Source organism: Lynx rufus, unplaced genomic scaffold, assembly GCF_022079265.1.
Source record: "Lynx rufus isolate CCGP_SWC_20201006 ecotype Redwood Valley unplaced genomic scaffold, mLynRuf1.p SCAF_32, whole genome shotgun sequence".
Lineage (NCBI taxonomy): Eukaryota > Metazoa > Chordata > Mammalia > Carnivora > Felidae > Lynx > Lynx rufus.
The window spans coordinates 821979-847503 of NW_025814848.1; the positions used below are offsets into that span (position 1 = coordinate 821979).

Here is a 25525-nt window from a genome sequence, read left to right on the forward strand (position 1 = left end):
TCCTATACATTGTGACTACTGTGAAATACATTGACCAATGTGGTCTCTTGCATTCATGCCACAATTAATGGCTTTGGTGGCTTAACGGGATCCTTCCGTTTTATTTTATAATTTTTGTTACAGTGAAACTTTAAAGATAAGTGTACTGGTCAGCGTTCTCCCAGAGAAGCAGCAGCGGGTGGGGACACACACACGCACACACGGCCTTATGAGGAATTGGCTTTACACAATGGTGCCTTCTTCTGTTTGCGGTCCTCCAGAGCAGGCAGTCAGAAAGATCCAGAGGGAAGGGAAGTGTAGACTCATTTGGTGTTGGGAGTATTTTGAGTTTAGAGAAGGACTTACCCTTTTTTAAAGGGTTCCAACTGAATAACTCAGGCTCACCCAGGATAATCTTCCATTTGAGTAAAGTCAGCTGCTTAGTGACTTTAATTACACCCACAGAATCCTTTCACAGCAGCACCTAGATTAGCGTTTAGTTGAATAGCTGGGCCAAAGGGTGCATATGCTAATGGCCATTGCCTCCTTTCTGTCTTCCAGCTCTTGGGAAGGAATATACCTTCTTGTTCACCCTAATCGGTAACACACGAGAATGAAATTCTGGTAACCTAGCTAAGTTCAGCCTAGCTAAGTTGACACACCCCGATTACTAACTTTTCTCCTTAAATAGGAACCCCCTTTATTTTGATTATTGATATTAAAGGATACTTTTCATTGATGAGCAAGGGATGTAAATTTAGATATTATGAGAAGATACATTATCTCTTTCTAGGAGGTTAAGAGCAACTCAGGAATCATGCGGTCCATTTTTGGTCTGGATTTAGTTTATATTTAACAGATAGGTTTACTTGTTCCCGCCTACCCTGTTGTTTATTTTCCTCCCTCTCATCGGTTTTACATGTTTAGTGTACAAATGCCTTTTAACATTTTACATGAAGAGAAGTGGTAGTTCAGAAGGTTTTTATGTAAGCAAGGTTCCAATTTATTAGAATTCAAGGAATCTAGAGAGAGATCTGATTCTTGTCTTAAATGGAAAAGGAACTGTAGTGGCTGGCTAGGGAAATCCCATTTTCCAGGAAAAGCGCATCACAGCAACTGAAAACTATTTCATTTCTTGATTCTTTTATTCAGTAGACATTTTTCAAATTTTCCTCTGTGGTAGGCAGTATGCTAAGTTCTGAAGATACAGTTAAATGCTAGATAACAGTGTCTGCCGTTTTTAGGCAAGTTGGACAAGTATAGATTTTAATTAGAAAAAGTTCAGTTCATCAGGGTGAGACAATACCATGTTTTTCATGAGTTCTTAGTTTTGTTCCAGTAGCAGGTATATCGAGGAGGGCCACAGACTTAAAAAGTCTTGAGGTTTCCTAGATATGTTTCTCAAAATTACTTTGTACTTTACTAGGAAGAAGGCCTTTATTTTGGTTACTGATATTAAGGATATTTTATTGATGAGCAAGGGATATAAAATTAAGGACTGTTAACTACTAAATTAAATTTGTATGTGGAGATTCATTCTTTGCAGTTTATGGGCTGCAGACTTTGAGGGCTAGGGTTCCATTTATTGTGTAAGAGTTTCTACTAACTGCTTAAAATCAATTCTTGCAGCATGGAACAATTAGAATAACATGCCCTATTTTTCTTTTTTTACTTTTTTTTTTAATGTTTGTTTTTGAGAGAGACAGAGCATTAGTGGGGGAAAGGCAGAGAGAGAGACAGGGAGACACAGAATCCGAAACAGGCTCTAGGCTCTGAGCTGTCAGCACAGAGCCTGATGTGGGGCTCGAATCCATGAACTGTGAGATCATGACCTGAGCTGAAGTCGGATGCTTAATTGACTGACCCACCCAGCACCCCTAGGCTTTGTTTTTATTGTGAGAATATATTGGTACATCTTTTCTACAGAAAATTAGAGAGGAGAAGTAGAGTTGGTGTATGGAGTTCATGTTTATTGAACATGGTATTTTCTCTTTCATTTCAGTAAATAAACATCTGAGTGTGAAGAGTATTCTATGAAATGCTGGGCAAGAATCCTAATCTTAAGTAGAATCTTAACCCGTAGTAGAAATGAAGAGATGAAATGTATAGATATAAGGGATGCCTTATAAAAATTTGTCATTAAAGAGTCAGATGACTGTGGCTGCTAGAGAAATTCAGGACGGAAGAGCTTTTGAGACAGCTTGGCAAAAATGGGCCTCAGGGATGATTTTCAGCTTTCATGTGGACATGGGAAAAGAACAGGTTTGGTGATGACGCTTCAGTGTGGCATAGTGGAGAGTACACGAGAAAGAGAGTCCCGATTTGCCTTTATGTTCTGGGTCTTTTACTTACTGGTTAAAGGACTTGGGCAACTTACTTACTTTCTCTGTCTAGATCTCATCTGTAAAATAAAGTTAGTGGTATCTACTATTCAGGATTACTAAATGATTAGTAGTTAGTAAGGATTAGTGTTCATTATATTTTCATATATATATAAATATATATACACACACACGTTAGTATTATAGTTATTGTTTTATAATATAGGCAGTTGAAAGATCTTTTTAGTATCTATGGTCATTTGCAAAAACAATCAGTTTTTTCAGTTATAATGATTACTATTAACATTGTTGAAATTCAACCTCATTCTCAAAATTAACCACAGTAATTATTGATGGTAGCTTAATTTGTAAGCATTTCAGTGATTTCATATGGTTGTTATAAAGTTTGTTTTATACCTCAGAAAATGTTTCCATTGCATCCATATTTCAGTTAGATGGAGAATAGCATCTGTTACATCCATTCCTTAATTAACTGAGAAGTGGAACACAGTTATTCTGTAAGAGTGGACTTGGTTGTCCTGTCTAAGCAAATCTTCTTGTCTTAGGTGTAAGTCTTTAATCACTAGTGGATGTGTGGCGAACCATTCTTTGGTCACTGATGGAACATATTTTAAAGCAGTTACCAAGACTTTGAAGCAAATAATAACTTTCTGCTTATACAGCCCAAGTGATGTCAGTGGATAACAGGAAGAGGATTTTAAGAATTGTACTTATTAGTTCCGTATCTCTGAAACTTGAGTATGCTTGAAATGATATTTTTTAGTGTTTATTTACTTATTATTTTGAGAGAGAGAGTATGTGCTAGCAGGGGAGGGGCAGAGAGAGAGAATCCCAAGCAGGCTCCATGCTGTCAGCCCAGAGCCTGACATGGGCTCGATCTCACAAACTGTGAGATCATGACCTGAACCAAAATCAAGAGCCAGTCGCTTAACCAACTGAGCCACCCAGGAGTCCCTAAAATGATTTCTAATAAAAAACAACAACAACAAGAAGCATGGATTCTCTGAACTTTTGTTTTTTATTCTGATGGGAGATCATGTCTGTCTTTGGTGATACAATTGAATTCTCAGGGAATTACAGTAGAATGTAAAAATCCCAACAAAATGTTTAAAATTTAACTTGAACATTAATTATTATAACATTGGATAATGTGCAAAATATATAAAAAGTCACACTTTGTAACAGTAAAAATCATGAATGTAATAGGCCATTTTAGTTAGCAAATAATTTAGGAAGTTTTTAAAACTGGTTTTGGGGGAATTAGATATATTGGCTGCATAATTGTAATTCATGAAAGGAGGCATTTATATAGCTGTTTTTACCTATTGAAATGCCTGCAGAGTATGCTAAAAAAGGTAACAGACTGTTCCAAAAATTACCCTGTTTTTGCTTGACCACCACGTATTACATGCAAGTGTTTGAAGGTGCTGTTTCCTGCTGTGCTCACATTCACATGGATTCAGACTGTCGAAACCCATTCATTCGTTCATTCATTCACTGATTTGTGTTTTATTAATGTTTTCATTGACGTTTTTAATTTATTCACATTTTTTAATGTACATGTCAGTCTTACTCTGGGTGGGCCGTTTTTCACAGGTACCCACGGGAAGTGAAAATAATTCAGTATTTTTAAGAGAAAAGGAAAAGTGCCTTACATAATACACTGTGCCGAGTTAACTGTATCACCTTTATGGTTATGTTTTGCTGATCAAACTATTGTGAAGGGTTATTAGAAAGATCTCACTTTTTATAACTCTGTTTTGTTAGCCACGCTTTAATAAAAGCGTAGAGGAAAAGTCTTGGATTTTATAGGCTTTGGATGATGGAGGCAGTATAATAGGAGACATGTAGACCCTGACTTCACCGAGTTCTTCCAGTGAAGTCAAATTATTTTTGCTTTTCATCCTCCGAGAAGTATGGATATGCGAAATACACTAGCACTTGGGAATTACTAGGACAAGAAGGAACTCTGCTTGTAATACATTAACCGTTTGTTCAGCTCTGTATCGTGCTTTGATCACCGTCAGACGGAGTGTCATCCATTAACCAAGAAATAAGAGGAATGCTGTTGGGAGTGTTCAACAATGCAGATGCTGCTGACCCGTTCATTCCTATGATAATCTCCAGGGTGTGTTTTGGATACCTATCTATTTTTTCAGTTGAAATCAGAAGAAGAATCTTAAGATACTTAAATATACCAAATAATCCTAGAAGTTACAAATATTTTACATAGAAACACAGAAAGACTATTAACATTAGGTTGGTTTGATTTACCATTCTGTTCTTAATTCTAAAATTTTCCAAGGCTGAAAGCCACTACAATGAAAAGAATTAAAATATCCCAGGTAATTGGGGGTTGGGCACCTGTATTTTTTAGTCTAGAGGAATCATTAATTGTTATTTCATTCACTTTAGTTAATTAATTTTCTTTTGATTTGGGGGCTTCCTTATTGAGGATTTAGGACATCCTTGATGGTTGGTTATGTTAATATAATGACGGGAAGTGGAACTAAGGGGGATCCCTGTTACCTTGAAAGCCATCTTTTCAGGAAAGCATAGGAAGGGGTCAGGGATGCCATGAGTTACATAGTAAAAGTATTAGGTACTATGAGGTTAGTCACTGTCATGAACATATTTTCTTTTATTTAATCCTTACAACCCTGTAACCTTTACAAGTGAGGACATAAACTTGAAGGAGGAAATTATGATATTGTGTAACCTAGATCAGTCAATTTTAGTATGTACTTTATTTATGTTTGATTTATGTTTATATATATATGTATATATATGTGTATATATAAAAAACAAAAGGCTTTAAAAAATTTTTTTTAATGTTTATTATTTTTGAGAGACCGGAGAGACAGAGCATGAGCAGGGGAGGGGCACAAAGAGAGAGGGAGACACAGAATCCGAAGCAGGCTCCAGGCTCTGAGCTGTCAGCACAGAGCCCAATGTGAGGCTCGAACTCACAAACGGTGAGATCATGACCTGAGCCGAAGTTGGACACTTAACTGACTGAGCTGCCCAGGCGCCCCTAGAAGGAAAGGCTTTTAAAAAATATGTTAGGGGCGCCTGGGTGGCTTGGTCGGTTAGGTGTCTGACTTCGGCTCAGGTCATGATCTCACGGGCCGTGGGTTCGAGCCCCGCGTCGGGCTCTGTGCTGGCAGCTCAGAGGCTGGAGCCTGTTTCCGATTCTGTGTCTCCCTCTCTCTCTGCCCCTCCCCTGTTCATGCTCTGTCTCTCTCTGTCTCAAAAATAAATAAACGTTTAAAAAAAAAATATGTTAGAGCGTACCGTGTGATCAGGAGAGAGTGGCAGAGGGGGAGAAAGAGAGAATCTTAATCAGGCTCCAAGCTCCACATGGAGCCCGACCTGGGGCTCAAACCCATGACCTGAGCCACAGTCGAGTTGGATGCTCTATTGACTGAGCCACCCGGGCACCCCTAATGTGCACCATTTTTTTTTTTTTTTTTTATGTTTAATGTTCATTCTTTTTTGAGAGAGCAGGGGAAGGGCAGAGGGGGGTCGACAGAGGATCCAGTGGAGGCTCTGTGCTGACAGCCGACAGCCCGATGCAGGGCTCGAACCCACGAACCATGAGATCATGACCTAGGTCAGGTGCCCAGCCAACAGAGCCACCCAGGCACCCCCTAACATGCACTTTTATAGCACAGTGAATTTTGGTGTCTGTCACTCATCTCAATTACAAGTGAATAGCTACTCTGTTAGTCCTTATCTTGTCTCTCTTCCTTGCTAGCCTGTGAGCTCCTTTAGGGCTTGTATGTCCAGTTAGGCACCATAAACCTTCTATAGTAGGAAAGTGCCTTCCGTTTAGTAGAGAAACTCAAATATTAAGTCAATAAATGAATACATATATGAGTTGCTCAGGGTAACAGAGATATCTGAAATAAGGTACTGAAGTACCAAGAAGGCTGGCATTTTGAGTCTGTGTTCTTTCCTTGCTCTATTATGTTCCCTTTTGCTGTTTTGAAGTAGGTAGCGGGGAGAGACCTTCTTGTTTTGCCTTTCTGTAATCCGTTCTTTTCATTTGTTCTCTATTGTGCAGTGACCAAAAGATGATTTAGGGTTTGAAGCAAACTTAACACTCCAGTTATCTGCTAGTAAATATGAGTACGTGGTAGGTGCTCAGGACCATGAAATGTAAAACAATTATAAATTGTATTCCTTTTTCCTTACCGAGGATCTTGAAGTTCAGTTACGATAGTCTAGCTTCGCAGATATGTATTTCTAAATTAGCAGACAATTGTGTGTGTGTGTGTGTTTTTAATGTTTATGTATTTTTGAGAGAGAGAGTGAGAGAGCGATCGTGAGCAAGCAGGGGAGGGGCAGGGAGAGGGAGACACAGAATCCGACGCAGGCTCTAGACTCCGAGCTGTCAGCATAGAGCCCAACGTGGGGCTCGAACTCACGAACTGTGGAATCATGACCTGAGCCGAAGTTGGACACTCAACCGACTGAGCCACCCAGGCACCACAGCCAGTTGTGTTTTTGATGCCGTTTATCACTGATGGGTTCACGGTTACCTGAAGGAGGCTGTGAATTAATATTGGGGCGGTGTGAATGCTGTAAATATCCACAGTGGCATTAGGCTGGACAGGACGTTGCAAAGTAACAAACATTGCAAAGCGTAAAAGAGCAACAGCACGTGGTTTGTTAGGTTACAGTCCCTGAGGACCGGAGGGTGAAGATGAATAGCACCTCTGTGCGTAGTTGTGTTGCTCTTTTACGCTTTGGAAACCCTAATTACATGACATTAGGCTGTGATCTTTGGCTTCAAGAAATGAGGCAGGCCGTAGCTGTTTGTGGGTCCTTCAGGATAGTCCTTACTTTCCTGTGATCGTATGTTATTCATCCAACCCATCTTTTTATTTTGTATGTGTGTTTTCATTTAAATTACATTTTTTTTCAATGTTTTATTTTTGAGAGAGAGACAGAGCATGAGCGGGAACGGGCAGAGAGGGAGACAGAATCCGAAGCAGGCTCCGGGCTCCGAGCTGTCAGCACAGAGCCCGACACGGAGCTGGAACCCACGAACGTTGAGCTCATGACCTGAGTCAGAGTCGGACGGTAAACCGACTGAGCCACCCAGGCGCCCCTCAATTACATGTTCAGTGGTCTAATTTTTAACCACAGAAGTCAGGTAGAATACTGTTTTGATATTGCCTGGCTGATATTTTTCTTGATGGATTTTAAATTGAATTTTTTGGATCTTATTTTCCCTAACCCACATAGAAAAGTACACATGTAGAATACACAAGAAAACACCATATGGCTTAAGAGCTTAGTAATCATTTAACCAGTATAGTTTATTTACTTGCTACTTTAAGTTTAAATATAGAAATTTAATTCCAGATGTTTTTTAAATACTATTCAAAATATTTTGCCAGATGTGTTAGGGAAATGATTTCTAATATACAAGGACAGTAGTGAGTAAAGCGAACGAATAATGGTTTTTAAAAAAATCCGAATTTGAGTTTAGTGATGCTTTTAAAGTAAATTTATATTGTGTTCATTATGCTAGGATGTATTATATGTGGAGAAACCAGTAGCACATTTGTATGTGACACATTGTTTTGTTGATGAAATATGCATATATGTAAAATATGTCAAATTCACAAATACTCAACAAAAACTGATGAAGACGTTATAAAAGAAGTACAAGTTCTTTTACTTGATCTGTTCTTTTACAAGATCTGTGCAGAGTAGGACAGAGAAATGTGCAGCTACTGATTATATACTGAACTCTTACTTGGGCATTTCTGAATGTATTTGAGTAATACAGAGCATGAGAAAGAACCAAGGCTTCATACTCTGTATGCCGATGCAGAAGGCTATATATAGTTCAGTATTAAGTAGTTTTATAGAGCCATGAAATTCTTTGGAAGCAAAGTGGGGGAAGTGAATTCTGTTAGAGGGGTTGATGGGAAAATAGTATGGAATTAGTATTTGAACTCATTTCTTCAATTTCATTAATTTTTTATCAATTCCTTTTAGACTTTTTTTGGTTATATTTTGTGTAGAGCTCGTGGCATAATCATGGTATTTTCCTCTGTCCGGAAAACTGTAGTTGTTGTTCTTTATGTGCTGTTTCAAATTCAAACCCTGTATGGAAGATAATTCAATGCTTTGATCAGCTGAGTTCTCCTCCAGTCTGCGACCCCAAAAGATTACAGTTGGATCTTTTTTGAGCTTCTTTCTCATAAAAATTCAATTTAAAATAATTCCATGTTTTTCCTTCGTGTTTAGTAGATTTTTATTGACTAAATTAATTAAAATTTAGTTTATGTTAAGCTGGTACTCTTTTCCCCAAAGTGCTTTCTGATTTTATTTTTCTAAATTCTAACCTATAATCCTGTCCGTTTATTTGCTGTTGTTCAGTCAGGTATTCTCTTATATTCCTGCCTGTACCATTTCCTGTAGTCCCCTGTTTGATTTTAGATAGCAGCCTGTTCGAGCTATGGTAACACCAGTTACTTAGGTCTTATGAGATGCTAGGTACTCTTCTGTGTGCTCTACAAACACCACACATTTAGAGCTCAGTCCTGTGATGGAAACTCTATACTTAACCTCTGTTATACAGGTGAGGAAGCCATGGTTCAGAATTTTGCCTGAATACAGCTAGTAAGTTCACTATCATAAATGAATATTCAAAAATCAGACTTAACAATCAGTCGTATTCTAAAAAAAATCATCGTTTTAGATGTCTGTGGAATTTACTGCCTAAATTAATTCCCTCAGGAAAAAGTAGCTTCGTTAACGGTGAACCACACGCTGTCGCTCTTACTCTTTCCTTAAAACTATCATACTTGGACCTGGTAATGATCTCTGCCTGAGGCCGCAAGTTACCCTGTGGATGGATTTGTCAGAATGATCATCTTGTTTCTTGTTATTGTTTTCAGTGAAACAATTGTAATCTTTTTTATTTCAGTTTTTAAATATTCAACCTTGCTTACTTAGTATACTGTCAGTTGTAAAGTCTTTAAGGCAGAGTGTATAATATGAAATCACTTTAGCTGAGTGACACTAAGTCAGGGTTCTCTGTCCATTAGTTTATCTCATTTTTAAGTGACTAACAAGTGATCATAGTAATACCTACCTCTAAGGTTTAAAAGGATTGATTAACTTTATGAGAAATAAAATGCTTAGTACAAGGCCATAGATGTCTTAATGTTTTAACAGTATTAGCTTTGACTTCATTTTTGTGTCTTATGCTGTGCTCTAGTAAAAATTGAACAGCTATGTGGCATTTACTATGATTGCTAGGGAGTATGAAGGTGAGTTTGATTCTAAACTTCTTGAAGTTTTTTAGGTAGTAATATATATCAGACTTAGTATGACAGAAGACAAAATGATAGGATGGCAACACAGGAAACATCCTGAGAGGACCTGGGGAAAATTTCATTAAAAGATGAATTTTGAAATTAGGATTTGGATGATTTGGAAAAGAAAATGAGTAGAAATGTGAAGTCTTTTTTTTTTTCCTTTGTGCTATGAGCAAGTAAATATTCCAATTTAAATTTGTTTTTAATCTGTATTGATTTTTGAAAGAGAGTGAGCATGAGTGGGGCAGGGACACAGACACAGACAGGAGACACAGAATCCAAAGCAGGCTCCAGGCTCTGAGCTGCCAGTACAGAGCCCAGTGTGGTGCTCGAACCCACAAACTGTGAGATCATGGCCTGAGCCGAAGTCAGATGTTTGACTGAGCCACCTGGGCGCCCTATAAATATTCCAATTTAATATTTTAAAACCGTCACACTGAAGTTTTTTTGTTTTTTGGGTGTTTTTTTTTTTTTTTAAATGTTTGTTTTTTAGAGACAGAGTGGAAGCACGGGAGGGACAGAGAGAGAAGGAGACACAGAATCCCAAGCAGGCTCCAGGCTCTGAGCTGCCAGGACAAAAGCCTGATGCGGGGCTCGATCTCACAAACCATGAGATCATGACCTGCGCTGAAGTCAGATGCCTAACCGACTGAGCCACCCAGGCGCCCCTTAAAACATCACATTTTAAAACAAATGACTGTTTTTCTATACCTTTCATAATTTCATGTGTGCTAGATGGTGAAGAGAATAGGACACAGTATACAAAATTTCACATTTGAATAGCAAAAGAATTCTAATAATGCTATGGGGAAGTGTTTCGTGCTTCCATGGGCAATAAATAACTGCTTTTATGTGAGTGATCATGAGCAGCAGAAACTTAGCCACAAGTTTCCAAAAGGATTCCCTAACAGTTCTTTATTTCTATTCTCACTTTCTGTTTTTGTTTACCATTAGCTGGCCATTTATCTTCAAATTTGCCGGGAAATGAAATTAAAATCACCTGATCATTTTTGATTGTTACGGGAAAGTCTTTACGCAGATTTTGCTCAGTCTCTTCAGCCTTACCTATGGCGTCATTAAGGTCATATTCAGCTTCCCAAATGGTCATGTCCGAAATGATTTCCGCAAAGTAAAGCAGCTCTAGATCTAGAGGAATTGTACGGATTGTGGTCATCATTAGAAGAAACCAATATTATTTGGACGTAGTTTGGCCCTGACTGGTGATACTTTAGTTTGCAAATGCAGTCATTACACTTAAATTAGTGGAATTACTATATAAAAATTAGAAGGAGGGGGCTCCTGGGTGGCTCAGTCGGTTGAGCGTCCAACTTTGGCCCAGGTCATGATCTCGCGGTCCGTGAGTTCGAGCCCCGCGTCGGGCTCTGTGCTGACAGCTCAGAGCCTGGAGCCCATTTCGGATTCTGTGTCTCCCTCTCTCTCTGACCCTCCCCCATTCATGCTCTGTCTCAAAGATAAATAAACGTTAATTTTTTTTTTTTTAAGTAGAAAAAAAAATTAGAAGGAGGACATACCTGACAGGCATTTAGTATTGTTTGTAGGCAGTTGATGTTTCTTGTGAAAGAAAAGTATTGAGGATAGTCCTTTTGTTCTTAAGTTGGAAAATATTTGACATAAGACAAAAGTTCTTCAGATTTAATAAATTGCTGCATTGCGCTTAATTTAATAAGCATCTGTTGAATGCCTGCTTCCTTGAGAACTTACTGGGAGTCTGCAACAGACTGAATATATGCATATTCTGATCTTCATATATTATTAGAAAATAATTTGCTTTGAAAAATGATTGTTGCAGGGCTCAAGTTCAAGTTAAAAGTTAGAGTCAGTGAGCAGTTAAATTATGTGAAATCTGCTTTATGTCCAGTCTCTCAGTGAACTTTTCTTAAGCTAATTTTAGATTGTGTATACAGCTGGAGATGGTTATATGTCTCAGCTTTATTACTTGGCTAAAAATACATATATTCATAAGTGTGTTATTGAAACCTTGGTTTGCTTAAATATGTAACACTTTTGAATTCCTTTCTTGGAAGTTTTGGCATATGAACTTTCACATTAAGAGCACAGTAGGGGGAGAAGTCTTGTGCTCATTTGCCTGACTACAGAGGTGTAATTAAAAGAGTTTATCAGCAGGGGTTGAGACAATCAGTGTGGTCTGATGTTTCATGTTATAGAGTTACTTTGTTGTGCAGATAGGTACTGCAATTAGGACATAATTTTAAACTTCCCAGGGCACTGACTCATCAGGGTTTTGGTTTTAACCTCAAACCGGTCAAAAGCAAATTAGTTCTTAAATTTTGAGGATTTTAAAAATATTTTTATGTCACTGAATATAGTAGCTACAAAAATGAAGTGGATGATTATAATTGAAGAGTAATGGTTAGGACTTACTTCAGGACGATGATTTGATTAGCCCTGACTTAGTAATAATGTTGGTTGTATTTATTATGCATTAAGACCAAATTTTAGTTTTGATTCTCACCTATGGAAAACTTTAGTAACTGAAGGAATTCTGTGTGTAAGTGGCCACAGGCTGAGCATTTTTGTTTATATTTGTGTCCTTGAAATTTGATAGACAATTCTCCGATCTAGAAAAAAGTCATCTTGTAGATGTAAGAGATCTGTTTCACTGTGCTTCTCTGCCAGTTGTTGGTACGGTTCTTGATGTAACTGATTCGGGAATTCATTTATGGAGAAAGAGCCCTGGACTTGGAATTCAGACATAGGACCAACACCAAAGAAGCAAAAGCCACATTTACCAGATAATTTCGCTGTGTTTCCTTATCTGCATCCAGAGCCCCTCCTAGCTCTGAATGCCATGCAAACAAGATGGGCTTAAAATATCATACGAAAATTTTGAAAGGTAAAATGGTAAAATAGAAAAAGTTATCAAGAATCAAGTTCTCAGTGTTCTGTTTCTGGCTTTTTCACTGATGTGTGCTATTTTGGGGCAATTTGCTTAAGGCTCTCGTGCAGGTGATATCGTATGCTAGGAATTAGTGTTGCCAGTGCAGGCTCTGAAAGTCATTCTGCCTGGTAGAACACTTACTGTCTAAGTGACTTGGGCCAGCCTCATGTGTCTCAGCCTGTAGGGACATGATGGTACCACGATAGTAATAGTGCTGCACTCACAGGGCTGTTAGGAGGATCGAGCGAGGTGGTGTGTTTGTATTGCTGAGCACAGTACTTGGCAAGCAGTAAGTGTTTGATAAAAGTTTAGTTACTGTCGTATCATCACCCCCATCATTAGTTTCATTTCTGAATTTCTTCTTCATCACCTGAGGCTGAAAGTTATTTTGAAATTTGTTATTTCTTTAGAGTATACTTGTCAAGAATGGAGACCATAGTGAAGTACTGTTCGTAGTTATACCTACCTCCTCTATAATCAGATATGAATGACATTATAAACTTGCTTTATATGCTACTCAATTTTAATTTACTGTATAAATAAAGCTGTTCCACTTCTTTGAATGCTGTCTTGTCATTTCCATCTCTTAAAAGAGTCAGGTCCATGGTTTTGAACTTTGAACATATGTATATACGTAGCAATTATTTATATGTAATTCATCTTTGCTCTTACTTTGTTATGTTAAGATATAACTTCAGTCCTGCAGTTTGAAAAAAAAAAAAAATTGACCCGTCTATTACTGCATTCTTCTAATACAATGAAATAAGGTAGTATGGAGGTGATAAAGGAAAAACACCGTCTTTGGATATGAATAGCAGACCTCATGAGCGTTATTGTAAAAAATCTGGGAAAGTTGACTAGAGAAGAGAACAAGAATAAAAGGTTAAAGATGATCAAATACAACTGGGAACTTAAATATGAGGTCAAAAAGAAGCAGACCCAGAAACCAAGATATATGGATACTTATTTAGACAGAAACAAAAATAATGAAACCAGCAAGGCAATGTGGGGAAAGTTTCAGTATACTAATGTATTTATTTTTTATTTTTTAAAATTTACATCCAAATTAGCATATAGTGCAACAATGATTTGAGGAGTAGATTCCTTGATGCCCCTTACCCATTGAGCCCTTCCCCCCTCCCACAGCCCCTCCAGCAACCCTCAGTTTGTTTTCCAGATTTAAGAGTCTCTTATGTTTTGTCCCCCTCCCTGTTTTTATATTATTTTTGCTTCCCTCTCCTTATGTTCATCTGTTTTGTCTCTTAAAGTCCTCATATGAGTGAAGTCATGTTATTTGTCTTTCTCTGACTGACTAATTTCACTTAGCATAATACCTTCCATTTCCATCCACGTAGTTGCAAATGGCAAGATTTCATTCTTTTTGATATACTCCATTGTATAGATATACCACACCTTCTTTATCCATTCATCCATCGATGGACATTTGGGCTCTTTCCATACTTTGGCTGTTGTTGATAGTGCTGCTGTAAACATGGGGGTGCATGTGTCCCTTTGAAACAGCCCCCCCGTGTCCCATGGATAAATGCCTAGTAGTGCCATTTCTGGGTCGTAGGGTAGTTCTATTTTTAGTTTTTTGAGGAACCTCCATCCTGTTTTCCAGAGTGGCTGCACCAGCTTGCGTTCCCATATTAATGTATTTCAATGACGCTCCTCAATAATAAGAGCTCAGTTGTTCACTGGAGTAAATATTTGTTAAAGGCCAGATATGTCTAAAGTCAGTTATGTACATATTGTCAAGAATATAAAAAACAATGAGCGATGGTTCTGGTAATCAATTAGGGTTGAACTTTCTAAAAGCTAGAATAAGACAATACACAGGTTAACTATAAGTTGCAGTAAAGTTATAGGTATTAGAGTCCATGTTTGTGGATAGGCCAATTTATTTACCACATGGAATGACTATAAACAAGAAATGACACCTGAAATTAGTGTGGATTGAATGGGTATATGTATAGTTGGTCCTTGTCCTCAAGTTGTAAAAATCCACACATCTTGAGAAAACTCATTAAGGATCAATAACAGCTGCGACATAATTGTAGACCAGTTTAGAGAAGGGAGATAATGAGCTCCAGTTCAGACACGTTGAGTTGAAACTTGAGAGTGCATGGACTTCCACATGTCGAGATGGCAGTTAAATTTGAAGGCCTAGGGATCAGCAGGGATGATTGTGGTGGAATGTAAATTTGGGACTATGTCAGTGAAAAAGAAAAATCATGTTCCTCTGTGTTGCTGAACATTTGGTGACACATAATATGAAATGACATTGCCTTGGGTAATTATAAAGCAGGCATTATAATAATTAGTAATAATGAGCTAATTTTTCCACATCTTATTTCTCCTGTTTACTCTTGAAATACTGTCTGAAATGTAACTGTAGAAAGACTTAATGTCTTGACCATAGTTTCTAAGAGATACACCATTTTGGATGCATATCCATTTTGCCATCCCTCCTCTGTGCTTCATTTCAGCCTTTTATTTGTCCTAAATTATTTATTGAAGTGAGAAATTTAGGGAGTAATTTGTTTTTTAAGTTTATTTATATTGGGAGAGACAGAGAGAGATGGGTGGATTCCTGAGCAAGCTCCGTGCTGTCAGTGTGCAGCCTGATGCGGGGCCTGATCTCACCAACCATGAGATTGTGACCTGAGCCAAGATCAAGAGTCCGATGCTTAACTGACTGAGCTACCCAGATGCCCCAGGAGTAGATTCTTAGGTATTGGGTACAGAGTATGTACCCTAATTCTACTGTAATTTCTTATTTGTTTTTTTTATGACTGAAAGAGAACCTTTATGAATAGGCTTTATTGACTTCTATAGTATTTGCCAATTCCAGATTGCCTTTATTATCCATTTCAAAAACAGAAAAAGGACACAGGGAGAAATTATATTTGTATTAAATAATTACTAGGCGTAAAACTCACTTTTGAAGGAATTTGCTTAACTCTGCCTGAGTTTACAGTGTATTGTGATTGGATAAATGTGGCCTCTGGGTAGAGTGATCTTAAAACCTTTTTTTAAGAATCAAGTTTGGTAACGTTCATGGATTAAAAGTATGTAATTCTGTGAAGTGTGAAGTTGAAAGCTGCCCCCCTCCTTCCCACTGAGATGCTTTGATATTTATTCCTTATTCTACCTTGTGGCTTACCTTGCCAACAGTGGATTTTTTTAGTTTTCATCTCTTTACATTGTAAGAACTCAGTGGGCCCTTTTCATTCAGAAGCTCTTACCCTTCAGTTTTATTTTAAAAGTATGTATTATGTTGGTGATTTTTCTCCCTTCTTCCCTTTTCTTTTTTCTTGGTGAGATGTCTGTCATTTAGTTTCTAGACCTCTTGGACTCGCCTTCTAATTTTTATACTGTTCTTTACCATTTTCCTTCTTTGTCTTTACTGCTTCCTGGAGGGAGTTTTTCAATTCTTACCTTCCAATCTCTTGATCAGGTTTTTCATTTTTACTATTATATCTTTAGTTTTTCAAGTTCTGCTCTATCTTTGGAATTATTTCAACGGTATCCTTGACCTGTTTCAGGGACACAGTGTGTTTTCTTAACTGTCTGCAGAAGTTAGCTTCTTTCCTAACTTTTTGGCCAGTGGCTGCTCTTCGGTTGTTTTCTAGTTGTTTGTTGGGCGGGTCAGACTCCTGGAGACGGGCCTTCCATCCCCTCCCCTGGCGCGGGCGGCACAGCTCAGCCTTCAGTGCGGAAACGTCCCACTAACTGCCCCTCAAAACTCAGTTCTGTAACGAGGAACATTTCTAGGTTTTTGCTGGGAATTGAGGAGTGCCGGCTCTCTGGGGAGAGGGGATGTGCAGGATGGGCTGCTCCTTCGCGAGAATTCCCTGGTCTTCCGGTTCTTAGCTCCACCTTCAGCCCTCCTACTATTGCTGCCATTTCCTCAGCTTTTTGTGGGGGAGAAGGAGGGTGGGTGGAAGGATCTAGGATTTGCTAAATCCCTGACTGCTTATCCATATGCTTTGTGGTTTCTAAATTGTTTCCTTTCCCATTTTCTTCTTCCTTACGACTTTTGTACATTTTAAACTCTACCGTATTCTAGAATTTTAGGAGGGAGTGAAAGTATATACTTGTAATAATTCCACCACCTTTATCTTTGTCTATAAATTTTTGTTCTTTCGGGTGTTTGTTTATTTTTTCGAGTGTTTTTAAAACTGTAAGTAAAACTTTATTTTGAAGCCTACGTTAGGGCAGATGTAACTTTCTTTTGTTTTTCAGTTTTTAACTGGCATTTAAGTTGTTGAATTAATTAAGACTATACATTTACCATGGTGTTTTTACACTTTAAAATTTTATTCCTTTGGTAAAGCACAATGCCACATTATACTTTAACTTTATTCTCTCTTCCTATCGTGCAAATAATATCTCTTCCTTTTCAAATCCTTCGGCTTTTTGTCTTTTCGTGTAGAAAAGTTTCTGTGGTAAGTCACGATTTTAGTTTCTGTACTTAGGCCTTTCTAAATGTTTTGGATTATATATATATGTTCCTCAGTTTTCCTTGTATTAATATCTGTACGCATTAGTGTCTTACATACGTGAGCGCACACGCATGTACACGCACATTAGCTTTTAGTGTCTATGTCTACTAATTATAACAGTTCTAGGTTGGTTTTGATTGTTGTTGTTGTTGTTGTTGTTTTTCTCATGGATGTTGTATTTTCCTGCTTCTTTCCATGTCTTTTAATTTGTGATTAGATGCTAGATGTAGTATGACTTTTACCTTTTTGGGTGGATATTTCCTATTCCTGTAAATATTCTTGGGCTTTGCTCTGGGACACAGTTGAGTTAGTTGGAAACACTTTTCATCCTTTTAGGTCTTGCTTTTGAGATTTATTTGGACAGTCCTGGGACAGTGCTCAGACCAGCTCTCGTTACTTCCCACTACTGAGGCAAGACCTTCTGTATACTTCACCCGGTGTCTGTGACTCGTGAAGTCTCTCATCTCAGTCTGGCTCATTGAGAACTCACCACTTTTACCTTGAACCCTACCCTTTGGCAGGTTCTTTCTCCAGCCACCAGTATTTCCTCTCCCACACACGCACCGATCAGTGTTCAGCCGAGCATTTGAGCAGACCTTATACACACCTCCAGGATTCTTTCAGTGCAGCCCTTCCTAGGACTCTTCTCTGTGACCTCTGGCTGTGTTGGCCTCCCTGGAATCTTCACGTAGTCTCCTCAACCCAGAGAGGCAGCCTGGCACCCTTCCCGGGGCTGTAGTCTGGAAACTCCCAAGCCAGAGAGCTGGGGTAATCTTGGGGTTTACTTAATTGATTTGCCGTTTCTCAGCCGCACTGGCTTTACTGCCTGTGACCTTCAGAGGCTTGAGACTGTCATTTCTTGGGTGTTACCTGTTGTATTGGCTGTTTCAGCCAGGAGAGTGAATCTTGTCTGTGTTACTTTTATCTTGGTAGAAGTACTGTTTTATCTTGGAAACAAGAGGTCCCTTGTTCGTGTGACTATTGACACACTTTTCTAGGTTCATCAGAAAATACAAGTAACTATCAAAAAATTAATAAACATAAAAAATTATAAATTTTGTTGAAAAAGTATTGTCAACATTTTTCAACATAAAAGTTAAGTCTTTTTCTTGCTACAGTAGAGTTACGTGTATGTGCATTTTATGTTCTTTGGCATGCAGAGAGCCCTGAGGTTCTCAATTTTTTCTCGTCGTTTCATGGTGTCTGTCCCCTAGGCAAAAAGAAATGCTTAATAGGTTATTTTTATTAAATAATTCCTTCCAAACAATTAGTATTTATACCAGTACACACTGAAAAAAACTAAATTTTATTCATAAATTTAATTTTTAATTCACATCATTTATTAACGGGATCCCTAATTTTCTTGGGCACCAATCAGATTTGGCAAACATTAGGATGTATTTTCATACTAATGATATTAATAGAAAGTACAGGCAGAAACGTATACTTGACTGTTAGAATTTATTTCTGTCCTTACTGGTTAAGGTCCATATTTTTTCCCTAGCATGACCTTTGCAAACATGTAAGTAGAGAGCTTTTTTATGTTAGTTTTATTAATTTTTGCCAGCTTTTTTTCCCTTTGATTGAAATCTCACAATTTAGTAAATAGAGACCTTTAAGAGAAAAGTACAACAGCAGTGTGTATTCTCTGTTGTTTATGTAGGGTGCCTTGCACTGAGCCAGGTACATTTATATGTACCATTTTTATATTTATTTTTAATTTAATACTGTTTTTGATGCTTTTACAAATTTCGAATTAAAATTATTTTTAAAAGTATTATCCCTGAAACTTAAAACAAGAAGTAATTCTGAAATTATTATATCTTTGGTGAAAGGGAAACGTGGCCAACCCTACTTCTAAACCTCCCTGTAGCTCCACTAGGTTTCCAACCTGGGTATCCCTCACTAAGTGATTTAAAGGCAGTCAGGGAAATAAAACATTGATGTTTTCTATGAAACTAGCATTTGTGAGTTGATACAGATAGTGACCTTATGGTTGACTTGTTAAAGCAAGGCTGATGGAACTCTAGTTACATGTATTCCTTATAATGATTATAAGTGAAAATGTTTCCATTTCTCTTACACAGTAATGTTTCTTTGCAAAATGCTGTCCTAATCTTGAAGTCAGCCAATGTTACTAACAGTAGTTGTAAAGAAATGGAAAGATCACTGAACTTGAGAATGAAAATGTTGATTCAGTTCCTAAATTGGCATGTTATTAGCTATGGGACCTTGATAACTGACTTGCTTAAGCTAACCTTGATGACTTATTTACCCATAAGTAAAACACAGAAGAAATAATATGCTTTCCATGGTTACCTAAGGATGACTCCATAATCGGTTCTTAGTACATAAGAGCCCTTGCAGGGGTTGTGACTCTGCCTTGCTTACTTTGTAGCCTCAGTTTGGCATCTGGTTCCATGCTTGGTACATGTAGATGCTCCACAAATACTTGTTGAATTAACTGTCATTTGACCCAGTAGTTTCACGAAAACCCAGTCTTTTTGCAAGGAGAATAATTCAGAAGGTTTATAATGGCATCATAGCAAAATGATGCAAACATAGCTTAAATAATTGGCACCAGGTTAGTATTATGAAAGATACACTCTCTCTGAAAAGAAAAATTTGTAACCGTGTGCTTTGTAAATTTTTCAGGAGGAGCAGAATAGAGGCAAGCCTAATTGGGAGCATCTCAATGAAGACTTACACGTCTTGATCACTGTGGAAGATGCTCAGAACAGAGCAGAGATCAAACTGAAGAGAGCCGTTGAGGAAGTGAAGAAATTACTGGTTCCTGCAGTAAGTAATAATTTCCAAATCTTAGATTTGGGCCCCAACCCCTTTTTCTGTTTAATTGTTTTCATTACTGTAGTGATTGTGTTAATAAAGAATAGGTTATTTATTTTTTAGAAATCTCATGTAGCCTCGCAATATAAAAAATAATTTATAATTCACTCTAGTATAGTAAGCAAGCATAGACGTTGCTCAAATCCTTAAATGGGAAAGCCTGTTTATTTGGGGGAAGGATTTGTTGTGAGAGGAGCAAACTCCATTAGTTGTGTACTTTTCAAAGGTATTATTATCTTTGCATCACTCTATTATCAGGTAAGAAAGTAGGTACATTATCAGTAGGGTGATGAATGATGAAAGGTTTTTATTGTTTTTTTGTTTGTTTGCTTTTTTTTGAAGGGAGGAGCAGTTTCTCCTTGTAAACAAGTAATGAGTGCACAGAAAAGTCTGTACAACTAATACTTATGTGGGAAGATCTATGTTAGCCTGTGGGTTCCAGGTACCCTCCTGCCATGTCATTGTCTCAAATGTTCCATAGTGAACATAATACGGTAACATTTTCTTTTAGGAAAAAAAAAAAAAAAAAAAAAAAAAGAGCTAACTTTTGCTGATAGACCAGGCACCATTCTGAACACTTTTCACACTTCAGCTCATTTCATGTTTTTTTCTAAGTTACTAAAAACTATTAAAGTTCCTATTTAGAGAAGACACTGAAATTGATAAGACACTGAAAGTAATTTTGGAGGGCGGCATCTCTTAAAGAAAAGACCCCACCCATCTCTCCCTGCACAGTCCCCCTCCCTTTTCTCTTTTCCTCATTATTACACAACCCTTTTAGGAACTTCTCATTTAGAAATGATGATTGCACTCACTCCCGGGGTATTATCTTTTTCAGTGGAAAATGAAAAATAGATTGTTGGATTTCAGAGTCATTTTAAAAAATATTTTTTACATTGGTAAAAATGATAGAAATGTGAACCCTAGCTTGTTGTTGAAAAAACTAGGAGTACTGTTAGTATTCTGCCAAACAAAAGTTTATTGACATTTACATAAGTGAGTATGGCGTCTGTTGTTCTTCATTCCCCAGATAATTTGTTCTATAAACAAACTTACAAGCCGTGAACAATTTTCCATTTACTTGACAAAGTTAACCACTTGGAAGACAAGAGTTTCAAGTAAATTTTATTCAGTAGGTCTTATAAGGGATATAAACAAACAGGTTAAATATAGACTAAAACCTGTAGTTACATACTATTAAACCATATAACCTTCCTCCTTTTCCTTAATAATTGTGCAGTTTTGAAAAGCTACATAGAACAGTGCTTTTTCTCTAAGTATACTGAACTGTTAGTCCCATGATCAGAAAAAGTTGACATTATTTTTATTGCTACATATAACTGAAAATATTCAGCTCACAAAATACACACAAATAAGTTCACCTAATACTGCGAATAGACCAGTTGTCAGATAATTTAAACTCTTACCTATAATCATTCTGCAAGCTACTGTAGTTCTCAAAAGTTATTAACCTAGTGGGAGCCTGGGGAGCTGAGTTGGTTAAGCATCTGACTCTTGATTTTGGCCCAGGTCATAATCTCAAGGTTCATGAGATCAAGCCCTGCGTTAGGCTCTGCACCGACAGCTTGGAGCCTGCTTGTGATTCTCTCTCTCCCTCTCTTTCTCAAAATAAATAAATAAAACTTGGAAAAAAAACCCAAAACAGTTATTAACCTGGGAAAAAGCATCATGTTAGAACTGTGTTAGTAACCAGCCATGTGTCTTTCAGAAAGTTAATAAATTTCTGTGTTTGTTTCCTCATTTACAAAATGAGAATTGGAATAAGTGACTTCTAAGACCATTTTGATTTTAAAATTGTCTCTGAATATAGAAAGGTGGTAGTAGATAAAAAAAATGATAGAAACTTTTTAAAAATTCAATTTATATTAAAAACATTTTTTTTTTAATGTTTATTTTTGAGAGAGAGAGACAGACGTGAGCAGGGGAGGGACAGAGAAAGAGGGAGACACAGAGTCCAAAGCAGGCTCCAGGCTCTTGAGCTGTCAGCACTGAGACTGACGCCGGCTCGAACTCACGAACTGTGAGATCATGACCTGAACTGAAGTTGGACACTTAACCCCCTGAGCCACCTAGGCACCCCTATACAATTTATATTTTAAAAGAAAAGAGTACTTTTGATGATCAGTCTATCTCCTGTGGTAGTACTTTTTAGGGTTGTTATTAATCACTACCTCTGAAATAATAAAACTTTCTTAGAATTACAAATGTTAGAATAAAAATACTTTTTAAGCTACAGGTTCTATAAAGTGATTTATTCTTGTAGTACGTTCCCATCCTATCCATTTCGTCAGATAATGCTTATTGTAACAAGGATGCTATGTCACGGAATTTATTTTCAGTGAAAACGGAATAACATTCATATTACACATTTCTGGTGATGGTGCTGGGATAAGCAAAGGCTTAAACAAAACAAGCTTTACAGTCCTGAAGTGTCCAGTGATTTGGGTTTTTACTTATATAGGTTATTGGAGGCAGGATATATAGTATTTGAGAGCTGACTTCTGGATTTGAACCCCACCTTTGTGGCTTTTTACTGTCTCCTTTTCCTCTCATGTAGTTACTGTGCAATTAGAGAATACACGGAGAATGCTTCACATAGTGCCTACCACATAATGGTTGCTTACAAGTTTGCTGCAGCTTTTTAACACTGTCTAAATAATACTGTTTTGTAATTGTATAGGTTTATATACTATTTCTTCCAAGTGCTGAGTATAAAAGGAATGCATTAATTCAGGATTGAAAAATAAAAGTTCTTCTCAATTCATTATTGTTTTTAAGTAAACTGGTTTGACCCTTACTAAAAAAAAAAAAAAAATTCACTGTAAGGCTCAAGACAGAACCCTTTAGTTTATCATTGCTGAACTATTTTGAAAACAATATTTTCGGATTGAAAGTGGAGACCATTTTGATTTTTTTTTCCTATTTGCATAAAAGTTATAAAGGGAATAATACGGAGACTAGTAATTATTTTGAAATGCATTATTACAGAAGAGAATTATTGCCCTAACTCCATGGGATTTGACTAAGGGTTGTCAGAAACACTGCGTGAACGAGAACATGTTTCTTACCAGCATTTACACTTTGCGGAACCTCAGGTTGCGCCTCCGGTGAGCTGCCAGGGGATCTTTACAATTTATTCTTGTATTATGTGACAACTTTTTGAAACGTTTCTGTGGTTTTCATGTGTCAAAATTTATACTGAGAGTAGTGATCCTCAAAATGTGGTTCTGGTGGCCATTTCAATCTCACATGCTTGCTTGTCCGTTAAGACTAAATTTTCAGTATTCTTCTGTGGTTTGGCGTTTCTAGCTGTTTACCAAGTGTCCAGAACAACACCAAATCCAGTCGTGTTTATTTCCTGCATCCCTCGGATGTGCTCACTTCCTTTGGCCCGCATTTTCTTTATCCTTACTTTGAGCCAGGGGTGCTCAGAGCCACACAGCCAGCATCCATACTTGTTGCTTTGTGACATTGCAGTCTATTCAGTCACCTCTCCTTGCTTAAAAAAGCCTTTTGGTGGTTCCTCTCACTCCGTGAGGAGAACGCAGAATTCTTACGGTTTTGTTTGTGATTTGCCATACCTTATTTTTCCAGCTTCATTTTTCACTCTGCCCCAGACCTAAAGTACACATACATGCGCACACATTCCACACTAGGCCCCCACAGATTGAATCACTCTGTGTTTATTTGATTTGTTGAAACTTCAGTCTTCTCCTTTCTGGGCCTTTGAGTTCGCTCAGTAAATGTTCACACGTGTATTTGCTGTGTCAGCTGTTGAGGATACAGAGAGAGTAAATAAAGCTGACTGGCACAGTGCCTGCCACCGTGAAGCTTACCTTCCGTTCGTGGGGAGGTTGCAGCTTAGATTAACTGACCATAAGCAAAACCAGATATAAACTGTTAGGTTGTGCTAAGATGTGAAGCAAAATCAGGCAGGGTAAGGAGAATGGAGAACCGTGGATTAAGGAAATACTATCTTATAAGGGATGATTAGAGAATGCCTCTCAGAAAGTGACATTTGGAAAAACCACCTAATTGAAATGTAGTGCCATCATTTGGATATCCAAGGGGTTTCTAAGCAAAGACAACAGAAAGTGTGATGGTCCAGAGATATTTTTGGGGTCTATCAAAGGGGGTGCAGCTCAGTGAGCAGGTGGGAGGGTGGTGGAAGGTGAAGTCAGTGGGGAAGGGTGAGAAGGCAGGTTACTACACACAGGGTGAGAAGGAAGGGTGAGACGGCAGGTTAGATTTTAGTCTGACTTGAGAAGCTGTTGGAGGAATTTGAGGAGAGGAATAATACGGTTTAATTAGATTTTAAAGGATTATTTTGAATAGAGAATAGATTGAGAGTGATGGAGAAAGCAGCGATGCTGATGCACAAGTACTTGTAGTTTGTGAATGAGCTGTGAAAGTAATGGGGACTAGTGTTTGAAAGTGCTGATTCTGGATTTATGTTCAAGGTAAATCGGACAGGAACGTTGATGGGTTGGTTGTTGTGTATACGTGAAGACGTCAGGGTTTTCATGCGGAGCAATTGGATTCGTCTCCTATTTGTACAGTTAGAGGAGCAGGTTTGAGAGGCAGGAAGAGCCAGGTGGGTTCGGAAGTGTGAACGTTGAGATGCTAAGTGTTAAATAGGCGTTTGTTGATAACAATCAGGTTAGGTAAGATGGGACTAGACTGTGTCAACGTTGAAGTTGTCATTATATCAGAAGCTTTTAGAGCCACGAGGCTAGAATGGTATCATGGAAGAATTGGATAAAGGTGAAGAAGAGTTGAGGACAGAGCCCTGGGTACTTCGCCAACTAGAGAGCAGAAAGAGGAAGGGGGTCCATCCAGCAAAGGAGACCTGGGAGAGGAGCCACTGAGGCCGAAGGAAAACCAGGAATGTGGAGTCTTGAAAGGCAAGTGAAGGAGTTTGTTGCTGAAGATTATTCAGTTTGGTAGTGGTCATCAGTGATACAGCCAGTTGATTTTTTTTCTTTTTTTTCTTTTTGGATGATGAGTTTAAAAGCTTATTTGGCTCTGGTTCAAGAAGGTATGGGGCAAGAGGAAAAGGAGCTGGAATTATTTTCCCTGAGATTTTATTATTTAGGTAAATGATCCTTTCAGTACTCTTGGCCTTTTGCTTCTTTTATTGGTTCATTGGTGGTGGTCTTTTTCTCCATCCCTCATCACCCTCTCACCCCATGGGAGGCCCTTGGATCTTTTGAGAGCACCTCCCTGAACATACAACAGCAGAATGACCATTCCCTTCTCTTCATTGAAAAGATGCTGCATAAACCTAGCAAGCAGGATAATTAACTTGCACATAGCTACTTGTAGGATAAGTCTGTTGGAATAGAATTACTAGGTTAAAGGGTATGTGCATTTAAAATTCTAATACTTTGTTCATATTAGAGTTTTCAAGTTGCCTTCCAGACAGTTTATACCAGTTTACAGTCCTGCCAGTGTTGTATGAAAAAGACTGCTTACCAGCACTGTCTCAAACCCTGGGTATTAACCAAAGTCTTAAATTTTTGCTTTCCTAGTAGTTTACAAAATAATTGTAATCTCTTTAAATTA

At 37.9% G+C, this 25525-nt stretch overlaps 1 protein-coding gene across 8 annotated transcripts in view; it reads left to right on the forward strand.

The window, feature by feature from the left end:
• The window catches only part of QKI (QKI, KH domain containing RNA binding), a 152325-nt gene that overhangs the window by 91994 nt on the left and 34806 nt on the right, over positions 1–25525 (forward strand). For all 8 annotated transcript variants that reach the window (XM_047093131.1, XM_047093134.1, XM_047093135.1 and 5 more), the window contains exon 4: positions 19748–19891. In XM_047093131.1, the coding sequence (XP_046949087.1) occupies positions 19748–19891 (144 nt within the window). The remainder of the gene's footprint in view (positions 1–19747; positions 19892–25525) is intronic.